At 35.4% G+C, this 24,719-nt stretch overlaps 6 protein-coding genes across 6 annotated transcripts; 4 read left to right on the forward strand and 2 right to left on the reverse strand.

Annotated features, from left to right (window-relative positions):
• Positions 1-270: 270 nt before the first annotated feature.
• LOC121777675 (vesicle-associated membrane protein 721-like) lies at positions 271-2,444 on the reverse strand. The gene is made up of 5 exons (XM_042175014.1): positions 2,085-2,444; positions 1,437-1,578; positions 1,240-1,360; positions 858-920; positions 271-622 (listed from the first exon to the last, which is right to left on the reverse strand). Exons 1-5 carry the CDS (start codon positions 2,287-2,289, stop codon positions 479-481), a joined length of 675 nt encoding a protein of 224 aa, XP_042030948.1. The 5' UTR covers positions 2,290-2,444; the 3' UTR covers positions 271-478.
• A 1,189-nt stretch (positions 2,445-3,633) lies between these two features.
• On the forward strand, positions 3,634-7,167 carry LOC121777213 (zinc finger protein ZPR1-like). Its single transcript, XM_042174403.1, has 15 exons — positions 3,634-3,856; positions 4,395-4,439; positions 4,670-4,710; positions 4,805-4,886; positions 4,977-5,021; positions 5,113-5,169; positions 5,296-5,355; positions 5,436-5,563; positions 5,666-5,924; positions 6,003-6,069; positions 6,141-6,211; positions 6,284-6,373; positions 6,451-6,559; positions 6,636-6,833; positions 6,926-7,167. The coding sequence occupies exons 1-15, from the start codon at positions 3,737-3,739 to the stop codon at positions 7,051-7,053; spliced, it is 1,500 nt and encodes a 499-aa protein (XP_042030337.1). The 5' UTR covers positions 3,634-3,736; the 3' UTR covers positions 7,054-7,167.
• Positions 7,168-8,263: 1,096 nt separating this feature from the next.
• LOC121776117 (ribonuclease H2 subunit C-like) lies at positions 8,264-9,547 on the forward strand. The gene is made up of 4 exons (XM_042173260.1): positions 8,264-8,530; positions 8,618-8,710; positions 9,040-9,209; positions 9,312-9,547. The coding sequence occupies exons 1-4, from the start codon at positions 8,362-8,364 to the stop codon at positions 9,360-9,362; spliced, it is 483 nt and encodes a 160-aa protein (XP_042029194.1). The 5' UTR covers positions 8,264-8,361; the 3' UTR covers positions 9,363-9,547.
• A 310-nt stretch (positions 9,548-9,857) lies between these two features.
• On the forward strand, positions 9,858-11,664 carry LOC121777323 (protein PHLOEM PROTEIN 2-LIKE A9-like). The gene is made up of 3 exons (XM_042174543.1): positions 9,858-10,843; positions 10,951-11,036; positions 11,145-11,664. The coding sequence occupies exons 1-3, from the start codon at positions 10,787-10,789 to the stop codon at positions 11,512-11,514; spliced, it is 513 nt and encodes a 170-aa protein (XP_042030477.1). The 5' UTR covers positions 9,858-10,786; the 3' UTR covers positions 11,515-11,664.
• A 6,150-nt stretch (positions 11,665-17,814) lies between these two features.
• On the forward strand, positions 17,815-19,063 carry LOC121775967 (protein EXORDIUM-like 7). Its single transcript, XM_042173082.1, has one exon. The coding sequence runs from the start codon at positions 17,854-17,856 to the stop codon at positions 18,865-18,867; it is 1,014 nt and encodes a 337-aa protein (XP_042029016.1). The 5' UTR covers positions 17,815-17,853; the 3' UTR covers positions 18,868-19,063.
• Positions 19,064-19,514: 451 nt separating this feature from the next.
• Positions 19,515-23,521, reverse strand: LOC121777429 (uncharacterized protein At4g19900-like). Its single transcript, XM_042174683.1, has 6 exons — positions 23,362-23,521; positions 21,436-22,680; positions 21,072-21,221; positions 20,596-20,730; positions 20,249-20,443; positions 19,515-19,898 (listed from the first exon to the last, which is right to left on the reverse strand). Exons 2-6 carry the CDS (start codon positions 22,641-22,643, stop codon positions 19,712-19,714), a joined length of 1,875 nt encoding a protein of 624 aa, XP_042030617.1. The 5' UTR covers positions 22,644-22,680; positions 23,362-23,521; the 3' UTR covers positions 19,515-19,711.
• Positions 23,522-24,719: the final 1,198 nt, after the last annotated feature.

Genomic DNA, 24,719 nt, shown 5'->3' on the forward strand with positions numbered 1-24,719 from the left:
TAAATTTCTCAATATTTTTAATTATTCTATGCAATATATACAATTTTATCCTCACGAGTTTATTATGCAAGAATATTGTTTGAATTTTAGTGCAATATTGTGGAAGCGAAATCTAAACTCATGATGCAATATTAACATAAATGTTATGTAGATTTAAATCAATTCAATTCAGGTGACAGATCTTCACCCGTCATCTCCCGTGCATCGTACACGTGATACACTAGTTTATCCGTAACGCAGTTAAATACACGAGACGAGACGAGACTCCGATTTGCAGAAATTGGATATGTTATCAAACAAAAATGGCGTTAGGAGTCGCAGCATATAAGATCACAGTTGTTATTTAAAATGGCACTACAAGCTCAAAAATAGTTTTCTCCTTACCAAACATGGTATAGTTTTCACTGCTTTATACAAAATGGATGTGATGATGCACAATCTTCCCAGCAGAAGAGATCTGCAAATGACGGTCGATTTCTCAACACTTGAACCCGTTGCAGACAGAGAGGACGATTATGAGGATCAGCGCGACAATAATCGCCAAAACGATCAGCTTGATCTTCATGTTTTGCAGCCACATTTTTCTCCTGATTTGCGTTCCGGTGGTTCTGAAGTCCTGGGCCTAATTAAAAACCAGCGATGAATAGAGATATGTGACGATCTTTGTACGAAGAATCAGTAGCAGTAAAGAAATTATATATTGCAGCTCGAGCAGTAGATGAAGCATAGGGGTGTTTTGTAAATTTGGGAAAACCGGGAATTCAATAATTAGGAGAGTGTTTTCTGGAAAATCGGGAGTATATTTTTTATGGTAATTAAAATATCAAAGAGGCAAAGAAACACAGATGGATATATACCTGATGATGAAGATTTTCGGTCTTATCCACCAGAAGCTCGATCTTCTCACCACGATCTAGAACCTGCATTAAACATATGAGATAGCATCCTACAGTCATTGTTGATTAAACAAAAATACACGAATATTTAAACGTAAACAGGAAAACTAGAAAACAAAATATAGCTATAGTCATGCTAATAGCTATAAATGAAGTTATTATTCAACCGGAAAGCTTCAAAACATTACGAATAATACGGAAAAAATACCATCTTACTTTTAGCATGTACTCAAATGTAGATCTAACAAAATGACCAAAAGTAATCGAATTCAGTTTCACGTGCATAGTTAACGACGTGGAATGATGGAAGTCATTGTACAAGATCGAAAAGTGGTCTCTATACCTTCTCGATATTCTCCATCATAACGCCTTTCACTTCTGAAACCTGAGCCTTAACCTTTGCAAATTTGCTAATCTCCTCGGGGTGCTCGCTGCAGTATAGCATCTGTTCCTTCAACTTTGGTCTACAATACATGTTTTCCAAATTAATTATCGATATAGACATATTCAATAGAACACTATCACTAGAAATTTATGCACCCAAATTCTTTGTTAAGGCCATTCGCAGGAAATGTCGCAGCCTTTCCACCTCCGTATTTTGCTACAAAGTCATCCTTTATGCGTTCTAGAAAAGCCATAGGAAGCTGTCTTCCAGCCGACTCTTCAGCAACAACACAGTATGCTGCACAGAACGTATAAACCACCGTTTTAGAGCTCCGAATTCAACCTTATTGCTTAATAAGCCACTAGATTCTAACTTTCTACAAACATAAATCAGGTTTCAATTTAGCATTAATAGCAATGCATGAAAACAAACGATCAGTCGTTAGGAGTGCTTCAAACACTTCGGCGAAGGCTGAGCTATACTAGATTAGTCTTTCATATCGATTTTATGAATCAGTTAAACGAACTACTTCTCTACAAGCATAAATCACCACGAATCATCTCTCGTTCACACAGAAACCATACGTCTACGGTCTACCTCAAATTTCAATAAAACACAGAAATCGGTGTATGAATCGATACCTAACAAATCCAAACCAGCATAAAACTAAACAATTGCGAATTCACGATCTAAGCGAGCAAATAGCAAATAAAATCAAACATCTTCCGATTCAAAAAAAAAACGATAAACCGCACCAAAGCGCAATCAACTAAGGTGAACAAAGCGATTATTATCAAACTTACTGAATCCGTCGTGAACGAGGTAATTGAAGGTGTGATTATCGCAGTTGTAGGTGAACTTGTTGTTGGAGGCCGGAAGCTTCTGGAGGCACTGATAGGCTATGGAATTGAAGTTGCCGCTGAACTCGGTGTACTCCGCCAGCACCACCGGCGGTGTTCCGCGCGCCACCAGCGCGTAAATCAGCGTCTTCCGGCTGTTTTGCCCCATTTTCAACTTGATTCAGAGGCCTAATTCGATTTGCACCACTGTGTTAGGGTTCTTCACTTCTTCTTCTCAACCGTATAAATTCCTTTCTTAATCTCGAGATGATCACTTTAGTTTAATTTTAAGAAAGAGAAACCTCTCTCTCTCTCTGTCGCGTTTTTATTTTGAAAAGCTATTAAATATGCTTAAATAATCTTGAATAAATGTGAAATTTATCGGAAAAAGTAAAAAATATTTTCATTTATTCTCAGTTATTCTATATTATTATTTACCAATAAAACAATGTCATTTTCTTTATGAATATACGGTCATTAAAATTAATATAGTCCACATATGATTCTCGTTTGTCATATTAAAATATAAAATTAATATAGTCCACAGTGATCGAGATTGAAAATGAGTTGCACGGCGCCGTATGATTCGCATCAAACTCTTTCACTAACTTACTCCAAATATTTATATATTTTTTGAATAAAAATAAAATATTTCATTTATTATGTTATATGCACTCCTAATAAGCGTTACTAAATTATGAAGCATGCACTCTTACAACATGCGCTTGTAACGTTGTTTTTAAAATTTGAATTAATTGAATTTATAGTTTTCACTTTTCATGTATATTTGATTAGATTGAATGAATGAAAGGTTGGTATATTGTTATATATTACATCGGCTCATTAACGAAGTATAAATATATATTACCTATATATTGCAATTTCACTAGTAGTGGATCATCGAAATTATAACAAATTATTCTATCTAGTCTAGTAAGAAAAATGGTGACATTAACATTCGCTCTATGATATATTTTTTTAATGTTTTTTTACATAGTATAAAAATATAGCATGAGAGAGTCTTAAAATATCAAATATATTTACAATATTAAATCTATTCTCGATGCAAGAGTTGTAATTACTTCTTTTTAATTACAATGAGAGTAGATCAATGTAAAACTAAATAAACTACTTCTATCCCTTATTGATATACATAGTCCTACAATTGTTTATTTTTCAATTAGCTTATTTAAAGGCTGAGTAAAAGTAGGTCAATATATAACTAAATAAACAAAAATAGACCAATAAGGAATAGTTATTTGATTATAAAGCAAATTGAAAGTCTCTCAATATATAATTACAATTCATGCATAAAAATAGATATAGATAACACACGACGCATCAAATTATGCAATCTGATACAAAAATTTATTAAATTTGACGGACAAATGAGACAATCAAATATGTTTATATGAAAAAATAATAAAAAATTAATGAAAAAATGAACATTACTTGATTAAATATAATAGAATAAATGAAAATCATAAAACTTCTCAGACTTTCTAGATTTCTCACTACATTAAAAATGCGTTCTTTAAAGAGCAAAGCAAGAAGCATCGAGAATCAATTACCAAGAGCAAAGCTTAGCCAACTAATTGCAAGAGTTTGAACTGTCAATGGAAGCCAACGCGCCTCAAATCGTGGACGTGGGTTCGGTGGTGGAGGCGATTTCAGCTGATGATTTCGACGCTCCCCTCTACGAAGTCGAGAGCATCTGCATGCGCTGCCGCGAAAACGTATGCTCTCTTCCATTTCATTTTTCATCACAATCATTTATGAATTTTGCTGCGGATTCTTCAATTATGTTATCTGGGTTTTTCATTTGGAATTGTATTAGAGGGTCCCAAGTTGCAAGATTGCTTTTTTTATTTCATTTTATTAAATTTTTAAAAATTACAATTGAGTTTATGCTGTATGGTTGTTTGAACTTCACACTGTGTGGGGTAAAATTGAATGGTGAATACTCTCAATTTTAGCTCGTGAGTTTGGTAATTTATGTATCTTTTCTTGTGTAGATTTGATGGATTGAAGATCTTTTCTTGCTGTTGTTTGAGTTCTTATGTTTTTTTATTGATTGCTTTTGGGAAATTACAGCTATAAATCAAGCTTTTGTTGATCAAATTATTGGTTTTTAGCTTCTTATTTGTCTGTGGCTCTTGATTTGTATGAGTTAGATTACCATTCTTGTGAGCCTTTGTGTGTTTATCAAATTATTGGTTTTTAGCTTTTTGTTTACCTGTTTTTCTTTCTCCCTGATGAAGTACTTTTCCGCAGGGCACGACTCGGTTCTTGCTAACTGTAATTCCTCATTTCAGAAAGGTAACTAGTTCCCTTTAGTCATTGAACTATCCCGATTCTGACTGTATTGTGTATATATCATAGATTTGGATTTGCCTTTTCGAAGTAACCATAGTATTCCTATTAAAGAGTCAAGATTCAGTGTAAATTGAAGTAACGAGTGCTTGCCTGCATATTGTATATGTTTAGAGAACTATCCATCTTATATTCGAAGCTTAATTGTTCCGTTTTTGATGTATCTTTTGTGACAGATATTGCTGTCAGCCTTTGAATGTCCACATTGTGGTGAGAGGTAATTCAATCTAGAACGATACCAGCTGATGTTTTTGGCTTTCGAGCTTGTAATTTTGTTGATTCGTATTCCCTTTTGTGCCTTCTTTCTCAAGGAATAATTACGTGCAATTTGCCGGTGAAATCCAACCTAAAGGCTGCCACTATGTACTGGATGTTCCATCAGGCGATAAAAAGGTGTTTGATGTTTGCTTTAGCTTTGATATTAACCCCGAATTTTCGACCTTGAACAATGAAAGTTGCTCGTTTTGATATCATTATACGCAGATGTTCAGTCGTCAAGTGGTGAAATCCGAGACTGCCACAATCAAGGTACTTTGCTGGTTTACAACTTTGTTGTTTATTAGTTCGTCGAAATGCAGAGGCTTTTCCGTTTTATCTCATTCTTGTGTCGATTCTGCAGATTCCCGAATTGGAGTTTGAGATCCCTCCGGAGGCTCAACGTGGTTCTTTGTCAACGGTATGTTTTCTGTACCTCTTTTACACCGGAATGGGTAACTTCACTCTTGGTTCTCTCGTATTTTAAAGTGAACCTGCGTCGTCTTTGCTTATTTAGTGGTACTAATATTCTCTGATGCACGGTTAGGTAGAAGGGATACTGGCCAGAGCTATCGAGGGGTTGGAGACTCTTCAGGAAGAGCGGAAGGTAAAGTTCGCTTGTGTCTGCTTGCTAGCAGCCGTTGTCATTGCCATTGCCCTAATAATAAAAAATTCCCTTTGTTTCAGAGAGTAGATCCCGAGACGGCTGAGGCAATCGACAAGTTCTTGGTGAAACTGAGAGCTTGTGCATCTGGCGAGTCGCATTTTACCTTCATTCTCGATGATCCTGCTGGAAACAGCTTCATTGAGAATCCGTAAGCGATCCTCTACTTCTAAAATATTCCTCCGGATTAATCTTGAGCGTCGTTATGTGTGGTCATATATGTTTCTTATGATCACGTTGCAATATGAAATAGGTGCGCTCCATCGTCGGATCCATCACTGACTATCAAGTTCTATGAGCGAACACCTGAACAACAAGCGGCCTTAGGCTACGTTGCAGACATGGCACAACGAGAACCTGGTGTTGAAAACCTAGATGGCTCGAACAATGTAACTCTAGCACAAGATGAGCCACAAGGCTTGGTTGGAGCGAGAGCTGGCCGCCGAGCTATTGCACAGGGTAACAGTGCAGAAATTGCAGATTCTCTGTTTCGATATTCAGCTCCGGAAGAGGTACATTCGCCATCAAATCCGAGTTTATACGTTACACCATGTTTTCGAGTAATAATCACAACACTTTTCTCATGACAGGTCATGACTTTTCCATCGACTTGCGGCGCTTGTGCCGCGAGCTGCGTGTGTCGTATGTTCGTGACAAGTATCCTTTCTATTGTCGCATCACATTTTCCGTTTTGTCGTATCAAAGTTGTTAGCTTTAACCGTAAACAGACATCCCTTACTTCCAAGAAGTGATTGTTATGGCTTCCACTTGTGACAGCTGTGGTTACCGTAACTCAGAGGTTCGTTCAGCCTCTTATTTCCTCCTGTTCCCTCATACCTTCGTACCGATGATTCAATCATCTACTTTGCAGGTGAAGCCCGGTGGTGCTATTCCCGAAAAAGGGAAAAAGATAGTCGTTCGTGTGAAGAACGTCAGAGATCTTAGCCGCGACGTCATAAAGGTGTGTACGCCGTTTTTTATTCCATCAAAGTCCATTTCATGTTACCTTGTTGCTAATTATACCCTCGATCGTTTTAGTCGGATACGGCCTCTGTGGTAATACCAGAACTCGAGCTGGAACTGTCGAGTGGCACATTAGGCGGACTTGTCACGACTGTCGAAGGCTTGATTTCCAAGATTGGTGAAAGTAAGTTTCTTGTATATTTAACATCATCTCGTCTTTAGCTTGAACGCTTATCTGAATCATCGACCCGCAATTGCAGGCCTCGAACGAGTGCACGGGTTCACTTTTGGTGATAGCATCAGTGATGACAAGCGGAGCAAGTGGAAAGAATTCCAGGCGAAAATCGAGCAGCTTAAAAGGATAGAAGAGCCTTGGACTTTGATTCTCGACGATGCGCTATCCAATTCTTTCGTTGCACCCGTGACCGATGAAATGAAGGACGACGCCCAGTTATCATGTAAGTTCGTCCCCTATCTCGATTTTCGTTGGATTTTTCGTCCTTGTAATGTCCGTCTGATCCTGCCACTTGAACGTGGTGCTTGGGCTCAGTCGAGGAATACGAGAGGTCGTGGGAGCAGAACGAGGAACTCGGTCTTAACGACATGGATACGTCGGCCGCCGACGCTGCTTATGATTCTGCTAATGTTGAACCAAATGAGAAAGCTAAGGATGCATGATTGTTCATTGTTGTGTGACCCAAATTTTTGTTATTTATAGTAGTAGTAGTATGTTTTTTTGTAAGTTGTAGTATGTTACTGGACATTGATATTATACATACTATGGTTGAATTATGGATCTTTTTCACCAACTTAGAACTTATTGTAAAAATCACTATGCATTTTGATGGTGTTTGAAATTTTCCACAATTTGATGACTTCGGTGAAATTGAATCATATGTGGCTTATATATTGGATATAATTTCGAGTATTTGTTGTAAATGAGGTCATTTGTAAGTAAATATTATGACTAAATGTCAAAGCCAAATGAACTTTTTCGTGTTTTTTATTGAATTTTTTTCTTGTTTATTTAGGATCGAATGATTAATAGAATAATAGTCATATTTGTTAATCATCTTTACTGAATTTCTTCCATCTTCAATTAGATTTGGCTGGGTAAAAACTAGGGGTGAGTAGGTACGGTATACCTTACCGAAACCACCATACCGTAATTCGGTATGTGAAAAAATCATACCTTTATTTTACCAAAATTTTCGGTATACTTTATTTTCAATATGAAGAATTTTCATACCGATATCGTACCTCATTTTCGGTATGCCGTACCAAAGTTCGGTATGTCATACTTTTGCGGTATACCTTACTTTCAATATCAATAAAAATTGAATATTTGAGTTTTTAGAATACTATTTATATTTTATAGTAATTTAAATAATATACGGGGTATTAAATACTAGTATATTTTATTCATATATTATATTTCACAATAAATTTTATAATTTAAAAATATATAAATACTTTATATTATTATATTCATATTTTACTGTATATACCTTAAATTACGGTATATATCGAATTTCGGTATGCCGCGATATATAAAAATTCATACATTTACCTTACCGAAATATTTCAGTAAGGTATCATACCGTACCGAAAATCACGGTATACCGAAAATTTAGTATTTTCGGTACGATAAGGCCGGTATTTCGGCATTTCGGTATTTTTCTCTAGCCCTAGTAAAAACTGCGTATTTATAGAGAAAAATAGAGTAGTGATATTTATATTAGTGTAAGAGAGAATTTAAAAAAAAATAGAAATGTGATATTTTTAATGGGACAAATTTAAAAAAGGAGACATTTTTTATGGTATTTACGATGCTTGTACATTTGATGATATTAAATGTATGAATGTATGACGGGAGTATATTGAAATAGGCAACTGAAAAGCGCGGGAAACAAAAGGGGCTTAAATTAGGGTTTTTTTAACGAAAGGTTGGAGATTTTGCTGTCGATCCTTGTTCACTGCTCTTCGATGGACGGAAAAGACGAAGGACCATCGGATTCGGAAGCTCCGGTGGCCGTCTACCTGAGCAGAAGTGGCGCAGCGGCGGACCTGACGGGGAAAGTGCATCAGCTTCCGTGCTGCATCAAGCACGATGGACCCACCCCTGTTTCTCACTACTTCAAGCCCAAACCCACTGGTATAATTCGATGGATGTACAGCTCGTCTATGGCGTACAAATGATTTATGCACTATCTAAAACTCTCGAATGCTTCAATTTTTGTAGAAATGGAGGTGGATGGGCTAAAAGTGGAGGAAGCTCACTTCAGAGGGAGGAAATTGAACGGAACCACTGTTGCTCTTCCGCGTGGCTATTCTGGTAATCGTGATTGCCTTTTTGTTAACCTCAGATTTCCGGCATTTTTATTTGGTTTGATTTTGCGAAGAAATGTTTGAAAGATAACTTAATTTCAACCCTCAGTTTGTTAATGTGATCTTTATTCTGTATGTACTAGCAATGATTTCTTAATTTTGGCCTTTGTTCTTCGAATCAACATTATCTGCTTTTGAACCGATTTTCCAGTGATATGAAATCTGTAGTATGGCAAAAAGCTCAATTGGATTCAACTATCTTGAAACTTTTTTTTTTATCACATTTAACTTCAAAAGCTCAATTGGATTCAGCTATAACTGTATCACTCTTTCTAGGTTTCATTATAGGAAAGAAAGGTCATGATCAAGGGAATAATGATGCGAACTCGCACTGCTGGGAGACAGCTGCGACTTTTGATGACATCACGGCCTGGAATCACGAAGCAATCCCTTCAAAAGATGATGCATTTTTGCGCGCTTTTCATTGGTTTGCCGCTGCCAATGCTGTATGTTACGGTTTGATTATTTTTAACCTCAGTTCTTTGACTTATTGAAAGAATTGTAAGTCTTGGTTTCCATTGTTAAAAGTGTCTCTTTGCGAACTGCAGCTGCATCAAACTGTAACTGCTGAAGATCTGGAATCTGCGTGCATTGATTAGGAGCCGGTTTGATTTTACAATGACCATTTCTCAGCTAAATATGACACAACTTGACTAGGCAGGAATGTGCTTTGAACTTGTCTATGCCTTCCAATATGCAAAATATGATTCTCCATCGATCATTTCTTGCTGTTAAATATGGCTAGGAATATTATTCTTCATTCATTGATTCTCTTTTTCTTTTCTTTTCTTTAGATTGAATAGTATTTAAGTTCTGCATTCCACGATTAAGACAAGCGGGCCTACATCTGCAAAAAGTTTAGTTAAAAGTAGTTGAAGTCCACGGCTCATAGCTCTTAAAGGAAAGAATGTGCTTTGAATTGTCTATGCATTACAATATGATTCTACATCTATAATTTCTTGCTGTTAAATATGGCTTAGGGATATTCTTCTTCTTTCATTGATTCTCTTGTTTTCTTTCTTTGCTGTAGATTGAATTAGTAGTATTTAAATTCTGCGTTCCACAAGTAAGACAGGTGGGCGCGAAAAGTTTAGTTAAAAGTAGTTGAAGCCCACGGTTCATAGCTCTTAAGAAATGGTGGCTGGCTCTTTACACTTTAGCATAGATGCATCAAGCTTATTGCTGCACTATGTTTATTTATTCTCACTTATTTTCAAGAGTATCTTAAATTGTTTATCTTGTTTAGTTCTTGGGAAATACTTTGATGGTTTAATGCAATTACTTGAATCAATATGTGCAGATTGCACTCTTACTTTCTGAACTCCTTTGTGTGTGTGTGTGAAGGAGATGAATGTGTTAGGGTGTGTGTTGGGGGTGGGGATTGAAACGATGAGATCCTTTGTTCGAAATTCAAATTCCGTCTCATATTCCAACAATGGGACGGAGGGAGTATTATTTTGGAACAGAGGATCTTGTTCGGTGAGGTGTCGTTATCATGTCCCTGAGCCGGGGAATCCATGTCGGCCGCGGAGGGCTGACCCGAATCCATTTGTATGGTTGTTCACCACTAATACACTACTTATTAGTTATATATGCTGTGAAGTAATTATTTCTGATGCTTTTGAATATATTAGAAAGATCATTGCCCAGAAAAAAAATGACATAATTGGGTTGGAATATTACCTTTTATTAAAATGTGTATGATATTTGAATAGCTTTATTCTTTATTTCGTTGCAATTATAAAGTGTAGTCGAAGTTGGAGGCCACTTTAACTATGAGTAATATTAATATTATTATCAAATTAGGCGCACATTTTATTCGCTGCATTCATCACACGCTTTCCCAATCTGTCACAAGTATTTATTCCTATTCCACTAACTTTAATTCAGAAAAATAAAAATCAAATTACTCTATTTTTTCCTAGTTCACCTATATGTATAAATATGAGGGACACAACCATCAAATTTTACAACTCCTCAACTCATAAACACACATTGTTTCTTCACCATCACAAATATAGAAATGGCCTCCAACACTACCGCACATCATTCTGGAAATTCCTCATTAAAATTCACCAAGGTACATACTACTATACTATCACATACACGTTATAAACACACTTAAAAGAGTTTTTTTTAAGATGTCTTACAAACTAAGTCGGTGTTTCATCGTTGTGATGTGTGCAGGAGGAACATGGAATGAAGATTTCACCTAGAAACCTCAACATTGTACGGGGCAACGACGACCGCTATTGGAAAGTACAGAAAAACAAGTGAGTTTAATTCATCAAATTATTATTATTATTTTTATAACGAATTCATAATATTTCACGAGAATTTTGCTAAAATCAATATTTTTTACCAATTATTATTATTTTTAGTGATTCGGCGGCGGCAGAGCTGAATCAAGTGAGCTGGCTAGAGGTGACCGGAGGCGTGGAAGGGACGACAACGACGAAGAGCTACGAAGTAGGGTTTATTGTGTCGTTGAATGCAGATGCATTTGGATGGGGGAATTATCCGATTTACATCATGATTAAGGGAGGGAATGAAGACAATATTACATGGACTAAAGTTCAGATTAACCCTGATAAAAAAGGCCAGTTTGAGATTAAGGGGAAATTGATGAAATCTAATGATCAAATCGGAGCTTCGGACAATGAGAAGCTCAGCTTCGGATTGTACGAGGTTTGGAGTGGGAAGTGGAAGGGAGGTCTCAAGATTCACCATGCGTATGTCAAGGAAATTTGATTTGAATAATTTTTTTTTTATATATGGTTATATCTTTTGTACTACTAGATTTATTTCATTTAATTTGAGGATGTTTGTGTCTTCATATAGAAATTGATGATTCTATGTAGTTTTCTAATGTCTAATAAAAATGTTGATCATTTGGTTAAATCATGTTTTCTACCATACCCTCTCTTTTAATAAAGATAATCACTCATAGTATAGAATAAAATTTGTATCAGGTTGGAATATGGTTTTTGTACATTTGTAGTAGTATACAATATAAGTATGTCATGTTCATGATACATAAGTTATCACTATGACTCGTTGCGATAGATACGAGAACATAATTCGTCGGGATTTGCAAGGATCCAGCCATGTGGCGAGTCATCGATTTCTCCAGCACTAAGCAGATCGATTGTGCTGCCAAGTACACCGCAATGTGCCACCGTGCTGTTGGCCGTAGCCGGGGACAGTTAACTGACTTCACAATTCAATACTTTGGCGGCGACAAACTCATGGAATACATTGCTGATCGGTATTTATCATGTGCATTTCTGTTCATTGTGTGATTGTGGAGACATGCATTGCTTGATTTTCATCTTTTTGTGTCTAATCATTTTTCTACTTGTTTTTTATGATTGAAAATATTAGACTTGTTTAGAAATTTGGTAGTGCCCCCATAAGTCATAACTAGTAGCTAAGCATATGCAAAGAAGCCTTGCAAATTGGCATATTTGGATAAATAACACTCACCTTTCCCCCCCTTTTGTCTAGGTTTTTTTGTTGCTTGATTAGGTTTAGGTGGTGTGAATGTTTATGCTATGCTTTTGGTTCATTTAGTTTTGTCAACGCAGCTTTATGTCTTTTATTAGTGTGCTTGATGTCTTTATTTTGTGAACTCTTCTTGGGTGCATGATTTTGCACCTACCTGACTTCATGCCTTACAATATACTCTCTCACTAGCCTATAAATCGAGATTTTGGAGATGATATGAGTTTTAATACGGAATTGATAACGCAGGAGATATATAGAAAGAAAAATTGAAGTAGAATGAGGAGTGAGTACGATTACTCTGTCACTTGACCAATATTTGGGATACTCCACGTTATATGGCTCATTTAATTTTGTGATAAAGATCAATTATTTTAGTCTTTTTTAATTTTTTTCTATTTGTTTTATTCTTTTTTGCACTAAACTGATTAAACCTTACTTGCATATTTTCGTGCCTAATAAAAGCACCTTGTTCAACGGGAGTATTTACTACATTTACACACTTTTACAAAAAAATTTAACTCTGCTAAATACTCGTGACCAAAAGGTTAGTCCTTATTAATGAGAAGGAAGTATTTAATGCTTGCACACAAAATTAAGTTATAGCTAGTACTAAATTCAAACATACATGAGGTATTTGTTTTAGTACAAATGACTTCATGTATTTCAAAATCATTATAAGAATTACTATTGAAAAAATCTTATAACTTGAAACCTTTCTATCGTTATTAATTTTAATTTTAATTTCTTAATATAAAATAAATATACCTAAGAAATAAAAAAATGTAGTATAAAAAACGTTAGTATTTTCTACTACTACTTAAATTAACGAGGCTGATACCAGATTTATGTGACAGGAAATTACTTAATCATGTCACTAATCATGACAAAAATTTCAGCTAACAAGTCAAAATCTGTCTCTCCGATCCATCTTGGATAAGTCGAACTCACATTAATCAAAGTTGATTAAAGCATTAAACTATTCAAACCCATGCATATGCAATGTGGTTGTTGTTGATTTGTTAGTTTTGATTTGTCTATGACAATCTTCTTTAACCACTTCCATTTTCAGACTAATTTATCAAAAGTCGTGGCCTTTAATGTCACTAATTAGGGTTTAATTAGCTTTTGAAAACTAAATATGGTAATTAATAATCAAATCGAAACCCATGGTGTCTCCATGTTGGGGCCCATGTTCATGCATGTTATCAAGTAAAAAAAAGCTGTGTATATTTCCATTAATTGCTGTGATTTTGCTACGTTTTGAATTTTGATTGGTGATGGAGCTAGAATTTTTGTTTTGTTGGATTTGGACTATATATAAGCTGGTGGAGATGGGATATTTTTATGTTTAATCTTGTTTAATATTTTTAAATATTGATGTTGAAGTATTGTCACGTTGTGCCATAAGTGTGCAAGAATAATAGTATCTGTAATTACTGGTTCAATAAATAAGAAAAAAAAATTATGTAATGATGCAAGTTATTAAATGAGCATGTGCACTTTATGATGTTGTGTGGTAGCTAGCTGTTCTGCTGCTGCAGATTAAATGCTTAATTAATATGGAAGTGCTTAAATTACTTTAAATTTTGTATAGTAATTTGCTATTGGCTTACGCAAAATTTCATTATATTCGGTCTTTTGCTACTGTCAATCCCAAGGTAAAACAACTTCATTCGCAATACATTGCCCTTAAGAATAAAATTATGAAAATTTTCCCCTTTTATTTTGGGAAATGCTATGTGGCCACATTATGGCGGGCCATAATAGGATATTTTGATCAGTATACATACCAAACAATTAATAAATTAATAAAATCATAAAGATATTCATATATTCTGATTTAAAAGTAGTTATAGATATTAAACAATTAAATTATAAAATATAAAATAATAAATTAAAGTTTAAAAAAACTGAGTGGATATCTAACATAAGAAACGAAAATGAGCTACATATTCAAAGTTCTAAGATGATTTGACGACTTAGTCTTTTATGTGTATTATTTCGGGACAAAGGGTAAATTAGTCTTAGATAATTGTTACTTTTAAGATGAACTAAATCCAAGTAAATAAGCATTAAAGGTAACAATATTTTATTTTTATGGTCAGCCACATTATGGCCATTTAGCACTACTCTTTTATTTTACCCATCTTTGATTAATATCTTAATTTGATAGTATTTAATTACAACATACTATTATAAGGGTAAAATTCTCTACTTTCTTAGTATATATAATTTGGCGACCATGAACAGTTAAAAAAATGGATATTTCCAATTCCTAAGTAGATAGTAACTTTTTCAATTTATTTGATTATAATTGAAATTTCTGCATGTTTGAGACCTACATAAGTACTTTACACAAGTCTTGCGTGAACGTCACCGCCTCCGCCTATGAATTAAACTATGTTATCTAATTCATATAATTATAGTATTAAAATCCACGGCTATATTATGATTATTTTTTTGTTAGCATATTTTGCAGTTTCAGAAATATAATTTCTTATTCTCCATTTTTTTTGTGTAATTGCAATTTGCTAATATGTATGTGTGCAATTTATGGCCCTATCCGATTAAAAAATCGAACCATAATTCACTAAGGCCCCACACGAATTAAAATCAAAAGCCCATATATAAAAGATTAATTAACAAAATTTTACTTAGTAGGACTGTAGGAGTATTAATTGTTTCTACTATGCAGTCAATTTATTTTACCAAAAATGGATACCTCAATAAAACAATTAAAAATGAAAAACAATTGAAAAATTGCTGATGGACATATATCCCTCCGTCCCCGATTAAGAGTCACACTTTTCCATTTCGGTCTGTCCCCAATTAAGAGTCACACTTTATTTTTACCATAAATGGTAAGTAGGTCACACATTCCAGTAACTCACTTCACTCACATTTTATTATAAAACTAATATAAAAAAGTGAGTCTCACATTCCACTAACTTTTTCAACCAACCTTTATTTACATTTCTTAAAACTTATGCCCGGTCAAAATGTGACTCTTAATCGGGGACGGAGGAAGTATAATTTTATAAAAAACATGCGTCAGATAATGGAATCAAAATGAAGTAGTTTTCCGATGACCAATCAACCCAAAAGTTAAACTAAATTATTTCTAAAAAAAGCTACACTAAATAATTTGGTCCCAAAAAATAAATAAGTAAATTATTGACGCAAAATACGGTGTGCGATCCTTTAAAATATTGAATTATCTTCGGTTTTTATCCTTTTTCTTTGTATGATAAATCTCACATATAATTGAGCATTTACTTTTCCTAACTTTGAGCATTTTCAATTATTTGCACTTTTTTCTGCCGCAAATTATGTAATTAGAAATGATAATATTATAAAAAAATAGTATAAATAATAAACAAGGACATAATTAGATTTTCCTATATGTATTTATTATTTATTTGGTATCTAGTAATATAAAAAATCATATTTCCTGAAAATGGGGAAGATTCATGGAATAAAGTAGTAGTAGCAATAGTAACTTTTTAACGCTTTTATAATTTTCTGTTTCTGCCTTAAATCGTGTCTCTGATTAGACAAATTCTCATAGACTTTACTCAGTTGTTTTGCCTAAAATCGTGTCTCTGATTAGACAAATCTTAAAGCATAAAATGAATGATGAAATTTAACTTTTTTCTACATGTTCTGACGAAGGTAGGTAAGAATTTATGGAAACAAACCAACATAATTTATTTAGAATAATAAATCAAATCTATGTATTAGATTTATTTATTTTATTTTATCTTTTTAAATAATTGAACAAATAGTTTTAAAATCTTAAATTTATAATTTCAGACATTTTATACTACCACTATACTAAACACATAAACATGCAATTAATTTAGTCATGGTAAATTTGACAATTGTTAGGTATTTACCGTTGGTAACTAAATACTTTATTGATGATCTGCCAACCGCATTAAAAAACAAATGTACAATTAATATTGTGGGAATTTACACTCTGTCTAATTTATGTATACTTGCCTATCAAAAACTTTAAAAACAAAAGTATTAAATAATATTGTGGGAATTTACATTTTATTTATGTAAATTTACCAATAAAAAACTGAAAAAAGAAAAGTATTAATAATATTGCGAGAATTTACAATCTGTCTAAATATTATGGGAATTTACACTCTGTCTAATTTATGTACACTCACCTATCAAAAAACCTAAAAAACAAAAATATTAATAATATTGTGGGAATTTACACTCTCTAAATATTGTGAGAATTTACACCCTGTCTAAATTGTGTACACTTACCTATCAAAAGACTAAAATACAAAAGTATTAATAATATTGAGGAAACTTACACTATGTCTAATTTATGTACATTTACTTATAAAAAACAAAAATATTAATATTGTAGAAATTTACAGTCTGTCTAATTTGTCTACACTTACCTATAAAATACTATCTACAAGGTGTCTAACTTTGATGCTTTTAGTTATCAAACTGATACTAGTAGTAATTATTAATTATTTCATTATTTACCTTACAAAAATATAATTTAAAATTTGCGTCTCATCTATCCCTATCTTGAAAAATACTCATTCTGACAAAAATATTTAAGCTTTATGAATTATGACAAAGTAATCCCCACTAGTTTTTACTACTATGTTTCAATGAAAAGAACACATAAAGTCATACACATAATTAATATACGTGGTCCTGTTCAACAAAATTTGGCGGAGAATAAATAATTGGGGTTTAATCGACGGACAATAATAAGTAAAACTATATATATTGTCATTTTTATATGGACTTTTGAATATAAAAATAATAACTCCGATTAATGTGCAAATACTATTTGTTCTATTTTAATAATTTGTCAAATATTATTATAAAATTGAAAATTTAACAAAATAATCACCAAAAAATAATAAAGCATACGCCTCTACTAATTTGATAAAAGAAATTGTATTGAAGGGAAAATTGTCGATCATAAGTTTGGTACAATTTTGAACAATCTCGCAACTTTAAAAAATAACTAATTGTATCATAATTTTGACAATATTATCAATTGTCCCACTGGCGTATGAAATTATGCCGAAATCCATGTTTTTTTTGCAAATATGTACTTTATATATCATTCACAAAAGTATTTTGGGTTTCAAAACATACACAATTTCCCTCCAAATCTAAATTAATGGGGCAATTGAAATATTGTCAAAATAATGATATACTCCAATTGGCTATTTTTGACCGTTGTGAAATTGGCTAGAATTGGATTAAAATTTACGATAGTAATAGCAATTTGCCGTTATTGTAATAAAATACCCTTCGAATAGTGCATTAAAAACCAAAATCTCAATAAATCACAACTCCGTAAACTCTCCAATAAATAAATTTTCAACTTTCTATTTTAGCCTTATTTCAAATGTGGAGAAATGAATAATGAAAGAAGAAAAAGTGTAACATGGCCATTAATTAAAAGTAGGCAATGATGAAACATGATTTATGTTGAACATGCTCCCATTACCCACCACAAGAAATGTCTCTCTCTCCCTATATATATGAGATATTTGTAGCATAGTCTAAGCCTCAATCTCAACAACAGAAAAAATGATGAAAAACCAAATTCTCCTAGCCCTAGTGTTGTACACCTCACTATTCCATTTTCTTGAAATTTCAAGTGGCCAAAACCATCCAATTTATTCCTTCAACCAACAAAAGAATCATGAGGGATCATCAAACCTCATAGACCTCAAATATCACTTGGGGCCAGTTCTAACATCCCCTATCAATATCTACATAATATGGTATGGGAAATGGGATCCCAACCATCAATCCACCATAAGGGATTTCATATCTAGTATTTCTTCGCCGGCCCCGTCTCCCTCGGTGGCCGACTGGTGGCGCACCGTCACCCTCTACACCGACCAGACTGGCTCCAACGTGACGCGAAACGTGGCCTTGTCAGGCCAGTTCAGCGACCGCGCCTACTCCCATGGAAAAAGCTTGACGCGGCTATCCATGCAGTCCATCATCAAGAATGCTGTCATATCATCATCGAGTGGCAGACCCGCACTCCCCCTCAACTACAGTAACGGCCTGTACCTAGTGCTGACGTCTCCTGATGTCCAGGTACAAGATTTCTGCAGGGCGGTCTGCGGGTTCCACTACTTCACATACGCGTCGGTGGCGGGGGCCACGGTGCCGTACGCGTGGATAGGCAACAGCGGAGCCCAGTGCCCCGGGATGTGTGCCTACCCGTTCGCGTGGCCCGGGGGCGGGCCGCCGCCACCGACGGGGAGCGGGGTCATGGGCCCGCCCAACGGGGATCCCGGGACGGACGGGATGATTAGTGTGATCGCGCACGAGCTTGCTGAGGTGGCGACCAATCCGCTGATCAACGCGTGGTATGCGGGGGACGACCCACTCGCGCCGAACGAGATAGGGGACTTTTGTTTGGGGGTGTATGGGAGTGGTGCTGGTGGAGGCTACGCTGGAGCTGTGGGCAAGGACTCAAAGGGGAATGGGTTCAATTTGAATGGGGTGAAAGTGAGGAAGTACCTTGTGCAGTGGGTGTGGGACCCTGTGAGGGGGAGGTGCTTTGGGCCTAATGCATTGGATTAAATTAGTTTTGTACAACTTCTGGTAATGATTAATTTTGATGACAAAGTGGTGATTTTTTTGTACTAGTACAACTTCTGGTTATAATTAAGATTGATGAACATTGGTGATTTTGTTGGTGTTGTGTGTTTTTGTTGATTGATGATCTAAGTGTACTTGTTTTAGAGTTGTAGACTATGGACCCATATTTTTTGGAAAATTGTCACAAACATTATGAATATTTGTCTATTTTGCCATTTTGAAAATTTGCCAGAAAGATTACGAAGAATGAAGTTATTCTCAATTGTTCTATGATTAATTTGTGTTAGTGAAATTATATCTTTTAAAACAATCATATATGGACGTCATCAGATAAGTTAAACAATGTTGTCTATTCAGGTAAAAAGATGTCATTTGGTCGAAAAAAATAATATATTACATGTAAATAACCATAAATTTTAGCCAAGAGATAATTGAGAAAAATCCAAATTTTATGTTTTATCTAACTGATTTTCAAATTATGAGACACACCAAAATTTGATCAAAATTAGTGATTTTTGAAACAATTTGTCTTATTTTCTTAGAAGGACGTGAAGGGTGCAAGAGTAGGGCGTCTTAAGAGGAAAAATATGGCTAAGAAAAGAATAAACATTAATCTCACTAAAGGAAAATAATAGGAAGGATAATTTTTTTTTTATTTACCATCATTACATGTAAATATAAATCCGAACAATAAAAACTCCGATTTTTTTTAATCTTTTGCCGCAATGCTAATCAATACATTCCAAAATTGTTTTAGGTTCTTAAATATATACACATTATAGAGACATCAATAGGCAAAAGAGACATGATCTGCTTCACTAGATCATCATAATGCATCAGTGCAATGGATACAATACTGGTTAAGCAGTTTGAAAACGAGGCTCTCTGGCTCCGGGATCAGAGCAGATGTCGCGCTGTTCCATAGATGAATGGTGACTGATTGCTGCATAACTTTGTTGTAGAGATGATCTTGGTCTTGCTTTTCGATCTCTGTTTGCGGAGCAGTAAAGTATCTGAGAAAAAAAGTTGCACGATATCAAGAACATGTCGTCTGAGCGACTGAAGGAAAATGTAAAAGAATTGGACCATAAGCCTAGCGGACAGCGCTTTTAAGAAACAAAGACCCAAAATTTAGTACATTGACTCTTCAATGAAAATGCAAGGAAACGAGATAGTCGAAACTTATGCAGAGCTGAATCCAACAAAAAGACTCGTATCGGAAAAAGGTCATAAGAATTGATGCTGACTTCAGTAGTAAATAATCTATAGCGAACAGATCCAGGCAAGTTTGGCAAAATGATTATTTTCCTCTCTGGTTATTAACAAATTAGATGAAGTTAGAAAGCAGTGATAATGTATATACCTAGAGATTGTATTATGGTTGAAGGGGAAGAAGACAGAAGATGGTTGCAACCGAAGTTCAACGTTCACATCAGCAACGTCATTGCTGCTCATAAATTGCTTGGCCACTCTTGTTAGAAGATCAGCTCCATTCCATCGCAGCTGGGCGTCATCATATGATGCGTAAAACTCCTCCAAGCACGATAAAATAAAAGGACTGCATGGAAATTAAGAATGTCAACTACTGCTTTATTCGAAGCACAAAGTAGAAATAGATAATGCTGCAGAATGGTACTTGAGACTGAGATACATAAAGAGTGAGTGGAGGACTTACAAAACATGGAAGCAGAAATGAAATTTCTATATTACCTGTGCTTTCTGAACACCATCACCGCACCATTCAAAGTTTTATCACCAAGCTCGTCTTCATATCCAACAGTGTTATTGAGTTCAGAGAGAGATTTCAATACTACAATGTCTGAATCAAGATAGATTCCACCATACCTAAAGTTCATAAAGAAAAACAAGATATAAGTATACTGGCACATCATGACTAATCAGGGAAACACTTCCCTTCATCTCCCATTAATCAAGACATCATAGTACACAAATTTAAGATCTCTTATCCTTTTCATATGCATATTTAATTAAAGCAGCATTTCTTCATTGAAGCAAAAATTTAAACTAATTCTTCATCCTCGCATTTCAACTGAAGTAGTGACTTTAGCATATACAACAATCTGATACTCTCAGTTAAGAAAGTCAGTTCCATAATCCATAGCTAAAATACACGCAGACGTAATAGAGAGACAGAGAGACAACTTAAACCCAATTCAACTGCTTACTTGTAGATGGAGGCTAGCCTGATGAGTTCACTGTAGTGAAGTGGGTAATATTTTGTCTTCTTCCACTCATGCCAAACTGATGCAAATATGTGTGTTGGTGTGTCTTTCAGCAGCTCGTCGAGATTTGGCATCACAACAGCCACTTTATATCTTCAAAGATTTTAAAAAGAAACTTTAAATTACACAGCAGAGGAAAAAAAAGATGAAACTGCACTTGACCAGTAAGAATGTGGTTAACATAATCATGCCATGGATAAAAATCCTTTATGTTGTATGCCGAACGCATGCATCTAAACATATAAACACGAAGCACATGCAAAACATATATAATTAAAAAGAAAGCTTGAAAATATAAGGAATTTACCCATCTTTCACAAATCCACTAAAGAAATTGAGCTCTATTGTTTCAGAGAACACCACCACGCACGCTTCTGGGTGATGATGTAGAAGACTCTCCAGACCCCTCTGCTGCCGAACACCAAACATCCATGGAGGCGAATTCCACACCATGAATGCTCTCATATTGCATCTCCCTCTTCTGAAGAATGCATCCATAAAATTCCCAAACGACAGCCTTTTATCCAAACCTGGATAATAACCCCACCTCTTGCCATCTGCATAGTATTCTCTCTCTAAACCCTCATTCTTCCTCACCATGCGAATATTGTCATTGGTCAAAGCTCTTCTCTCCACTCTGCTGACCTCCTTATCATGTTCAGCGCCTCTTTCGCCTACAACGACGTCTTGTGTTTCAGAAACAACCAATGGCTTCTTAGCCAAGAACGGAGTTTTCTTAAATTCATTTATTAGACCCTTCAAGAATATCTTATCTCCTCTAGTTAATCCAGTTATACCTATTCCATCAGGATCCTGCAACATTGGATTATTCAAAGGATTCAGAATCTCAATGTTCGACTTGAACATCCTGTCCCTCCTCAAAAAATCACCCTTCTTTTCGAACCAATCTCCCCACCCTTCCCTCAAAACAGACCCCTTTAACAGCAATGCATCCTCAATTTTCCTCACTTCACTCAATTTTGTTCTCAACTTATCGTCCACCAAAACGTCGTCCGATCCAAATACAAGTTTAGACTCATAAATGCCAAAGCCTAAGTCAGACTTATGCTTCAAATTGAATGGAACGTAGTCTTCCCATTCATCAATAGAACGCCGATTGAATGATCTCCGAACGACGCCGTTCACATGGTCAAAAAAGTAACTAGACTTACCGTCAGCGCCCTGATTCTGCACGGTTGAGTCATCATCCTCTTTGTCGGCAAGGTTTTCCTCGATACTGTTGCTGCCGCCCTGTTCCAAAATGACGTCATCGAGCTCGTCAATGCGATCATCGTTGGGATTGGTGGTGGTCAGGGCTTCGGAGTCGAGATCGTCGAGGAGAGGGTTGAAGGAGTTGTCACGTGAGTGATGGAGGGGATGTTGGGGTTGCGAACTGAAGAAGGACAGACGGCTGTACAGGAGAGACACCGAGAGGAGGAGGAGCACCGCCGCAATCAGGGCGCAGATGTGAGCGCCGTAGCGGGGCCTCCGCCGCGTGCGGAGTTGGCGAAGCATGTGACGCAGGCAGCGCCGGCAGTAAGATGATGTTTACCTGTCAAAAGGCCAAAGGTAAAAGATTATTCACCGACTTGAAATTTGCACTGCCATTACCATAGCAATTAATAGGAAAAATACATTTTCACAAAAGTTCATGACTGTTGATATCAACTAGCGGATTTAGGAGAGAGCTGAATAGAGCTTCTGTGCTCGCATCCTGTAACTTTCATTTTTTCACTATATTTTTGGTATTTCATCAGAAATTTTTCCAAGTTACATTATCTGCATTGATGGAATAGAAATATTCTAATTCTAGTAGAATGTTATCCAATCCTGTTCTTAATACAAGCAATGATTTTGCCTTATCAGATTTTCACAATTCAAAGTGAATAACATATCCTATTTGTGTTATTTTCCACAAACAAAGCCAGCCTAAACCGTAGAAGCAGAAAACCGATAGAAAGCATAACCTAATTTCACATCAAAACCAATTGATCATAACAAATCCAACACAAATATAAAATATATACAGTTTGATAGTGCAGACACATCATCAGATGTGGTAGTTTTCTACAGAACACTACACATGACCTAAATCATCTCTTCCAATTATGTGAAACAGTATATGAATTGTGCATTTCAATTTTCCATCCGGTAAATTTCATGTGAAATGGATCGTGAAAATGAAACTGGAATAGAAACATATACTTGTAAAACAAATTAGAAAACAAGTGACCTTCAGCTTTGTGTTTTTGGTTGATATTCTGAGCTGATCCGTGGCGTAAATGGGGATCCGGTAAGGAGCTCGCCGGAATTTGAGATGAAGAAATCAGAGAGAGATCGGAAATGAAGGGGGGAGAGATAGAGAGAGAGATGGGCTGGGCTTTAACATAAGGCCTTTTACTAAAATTGCAATTTGGGTAAAGAATTAAGCGTATATTAGTATTAATTTGGGCTGCCTGTTTTATTATTTGCACAATGAGTTCAGATTAATTAATTTTTTTTGGTGATTATTGGCATGATAAATGTAATTATGCCAAGTGAATATAAATATTCAATAATTATTTTGTAATGATTTATTCGACTAATGAAGTTTAATATATATGTATTATTGGACTATTTGGTAATGCATAATATATAAATGTAATTATTGGCATGATAAATGTAATTATTCGACTATTTGGTAATGCATGATATTATATATGTATATTGAAACATGATGAGACTGGAAAAAATATAGTACTAGGACAGATGATTTGTATAAATGCAATAGTATAGGATAAGACATTCAGGTGGACCTTACAGGTTGATTGACTACATCATCGACTATGAGCGTGGAAAAATTTCATTAAATTTGACATTTGGAGTTGTTGTTGGTTCTACGGTGCAGTAGCTTTGCCCCAACCCTTCATGATTGAGGTTCAATTTTGTTCTTCATCTGTAATCCACTGTTAGTAGAGACTGCCTTTACCTTTAAATACATACGATAATAGTTTTTCACTATGTTCGAATTCTTGAGTTTTGTTTTTTGGATTGTCTATTACAGTATTGATGAATCCGCGAATTTTTGATGTTAGTAAATGCTGGTAGAGAATAAAGACTACGACGCAATGAATTTACGTGGTTCGATTTACTGAAGTAAATCTACGTCCACGGGAAGAAGGGAGGGCAAGATTGTATTGCTTGATCTGGGATTACAGCTTACAACACAGACTTGCTATATGATATTTTATCTCTAGAGAGCTTAACCTTTTTCTATCTGATCTAAGTTCTATTTATACCTTGAACTAGGATCGTGGTTTGCAGCCCCACTAACAAGATCGTGGGTGAGCAATAACTGCTCAATAACTGCTTCGTACCACTAAATAGATCGTGGGTATAGTGGAGGTCGTGGAGGCCTTTCATGAGTCCACTAACTCCTAGTTCGGTCGAATGCTGAGACCGAACTGCTGGACTTTACCGATCAGCTCTTGCCGATCTGAGATGAGAGCTTGACTGGTCGGCTTTTACCGAGCTGTAGGCTGAGTCCGAACTCTTTGGTCGTGCCGAACTCTTTGGTGCCGAACAGATACTCTTTCTTGGGCTCTGGGCTGA

This window comes from Salvia splendens, chromosome 18, assembly GCF_004379255.2.
Source record: "Salvia splendens isolate huo1 chromosome 18, SspV2, whole genome shotgun sequence".
NCBI classification, from domain to species: Eukaryota; Viridiplantae; Streptophyta; class Magnoliopsida; order Lamiales; family Lamiaceae; genus Salvia; species Salvia splendens.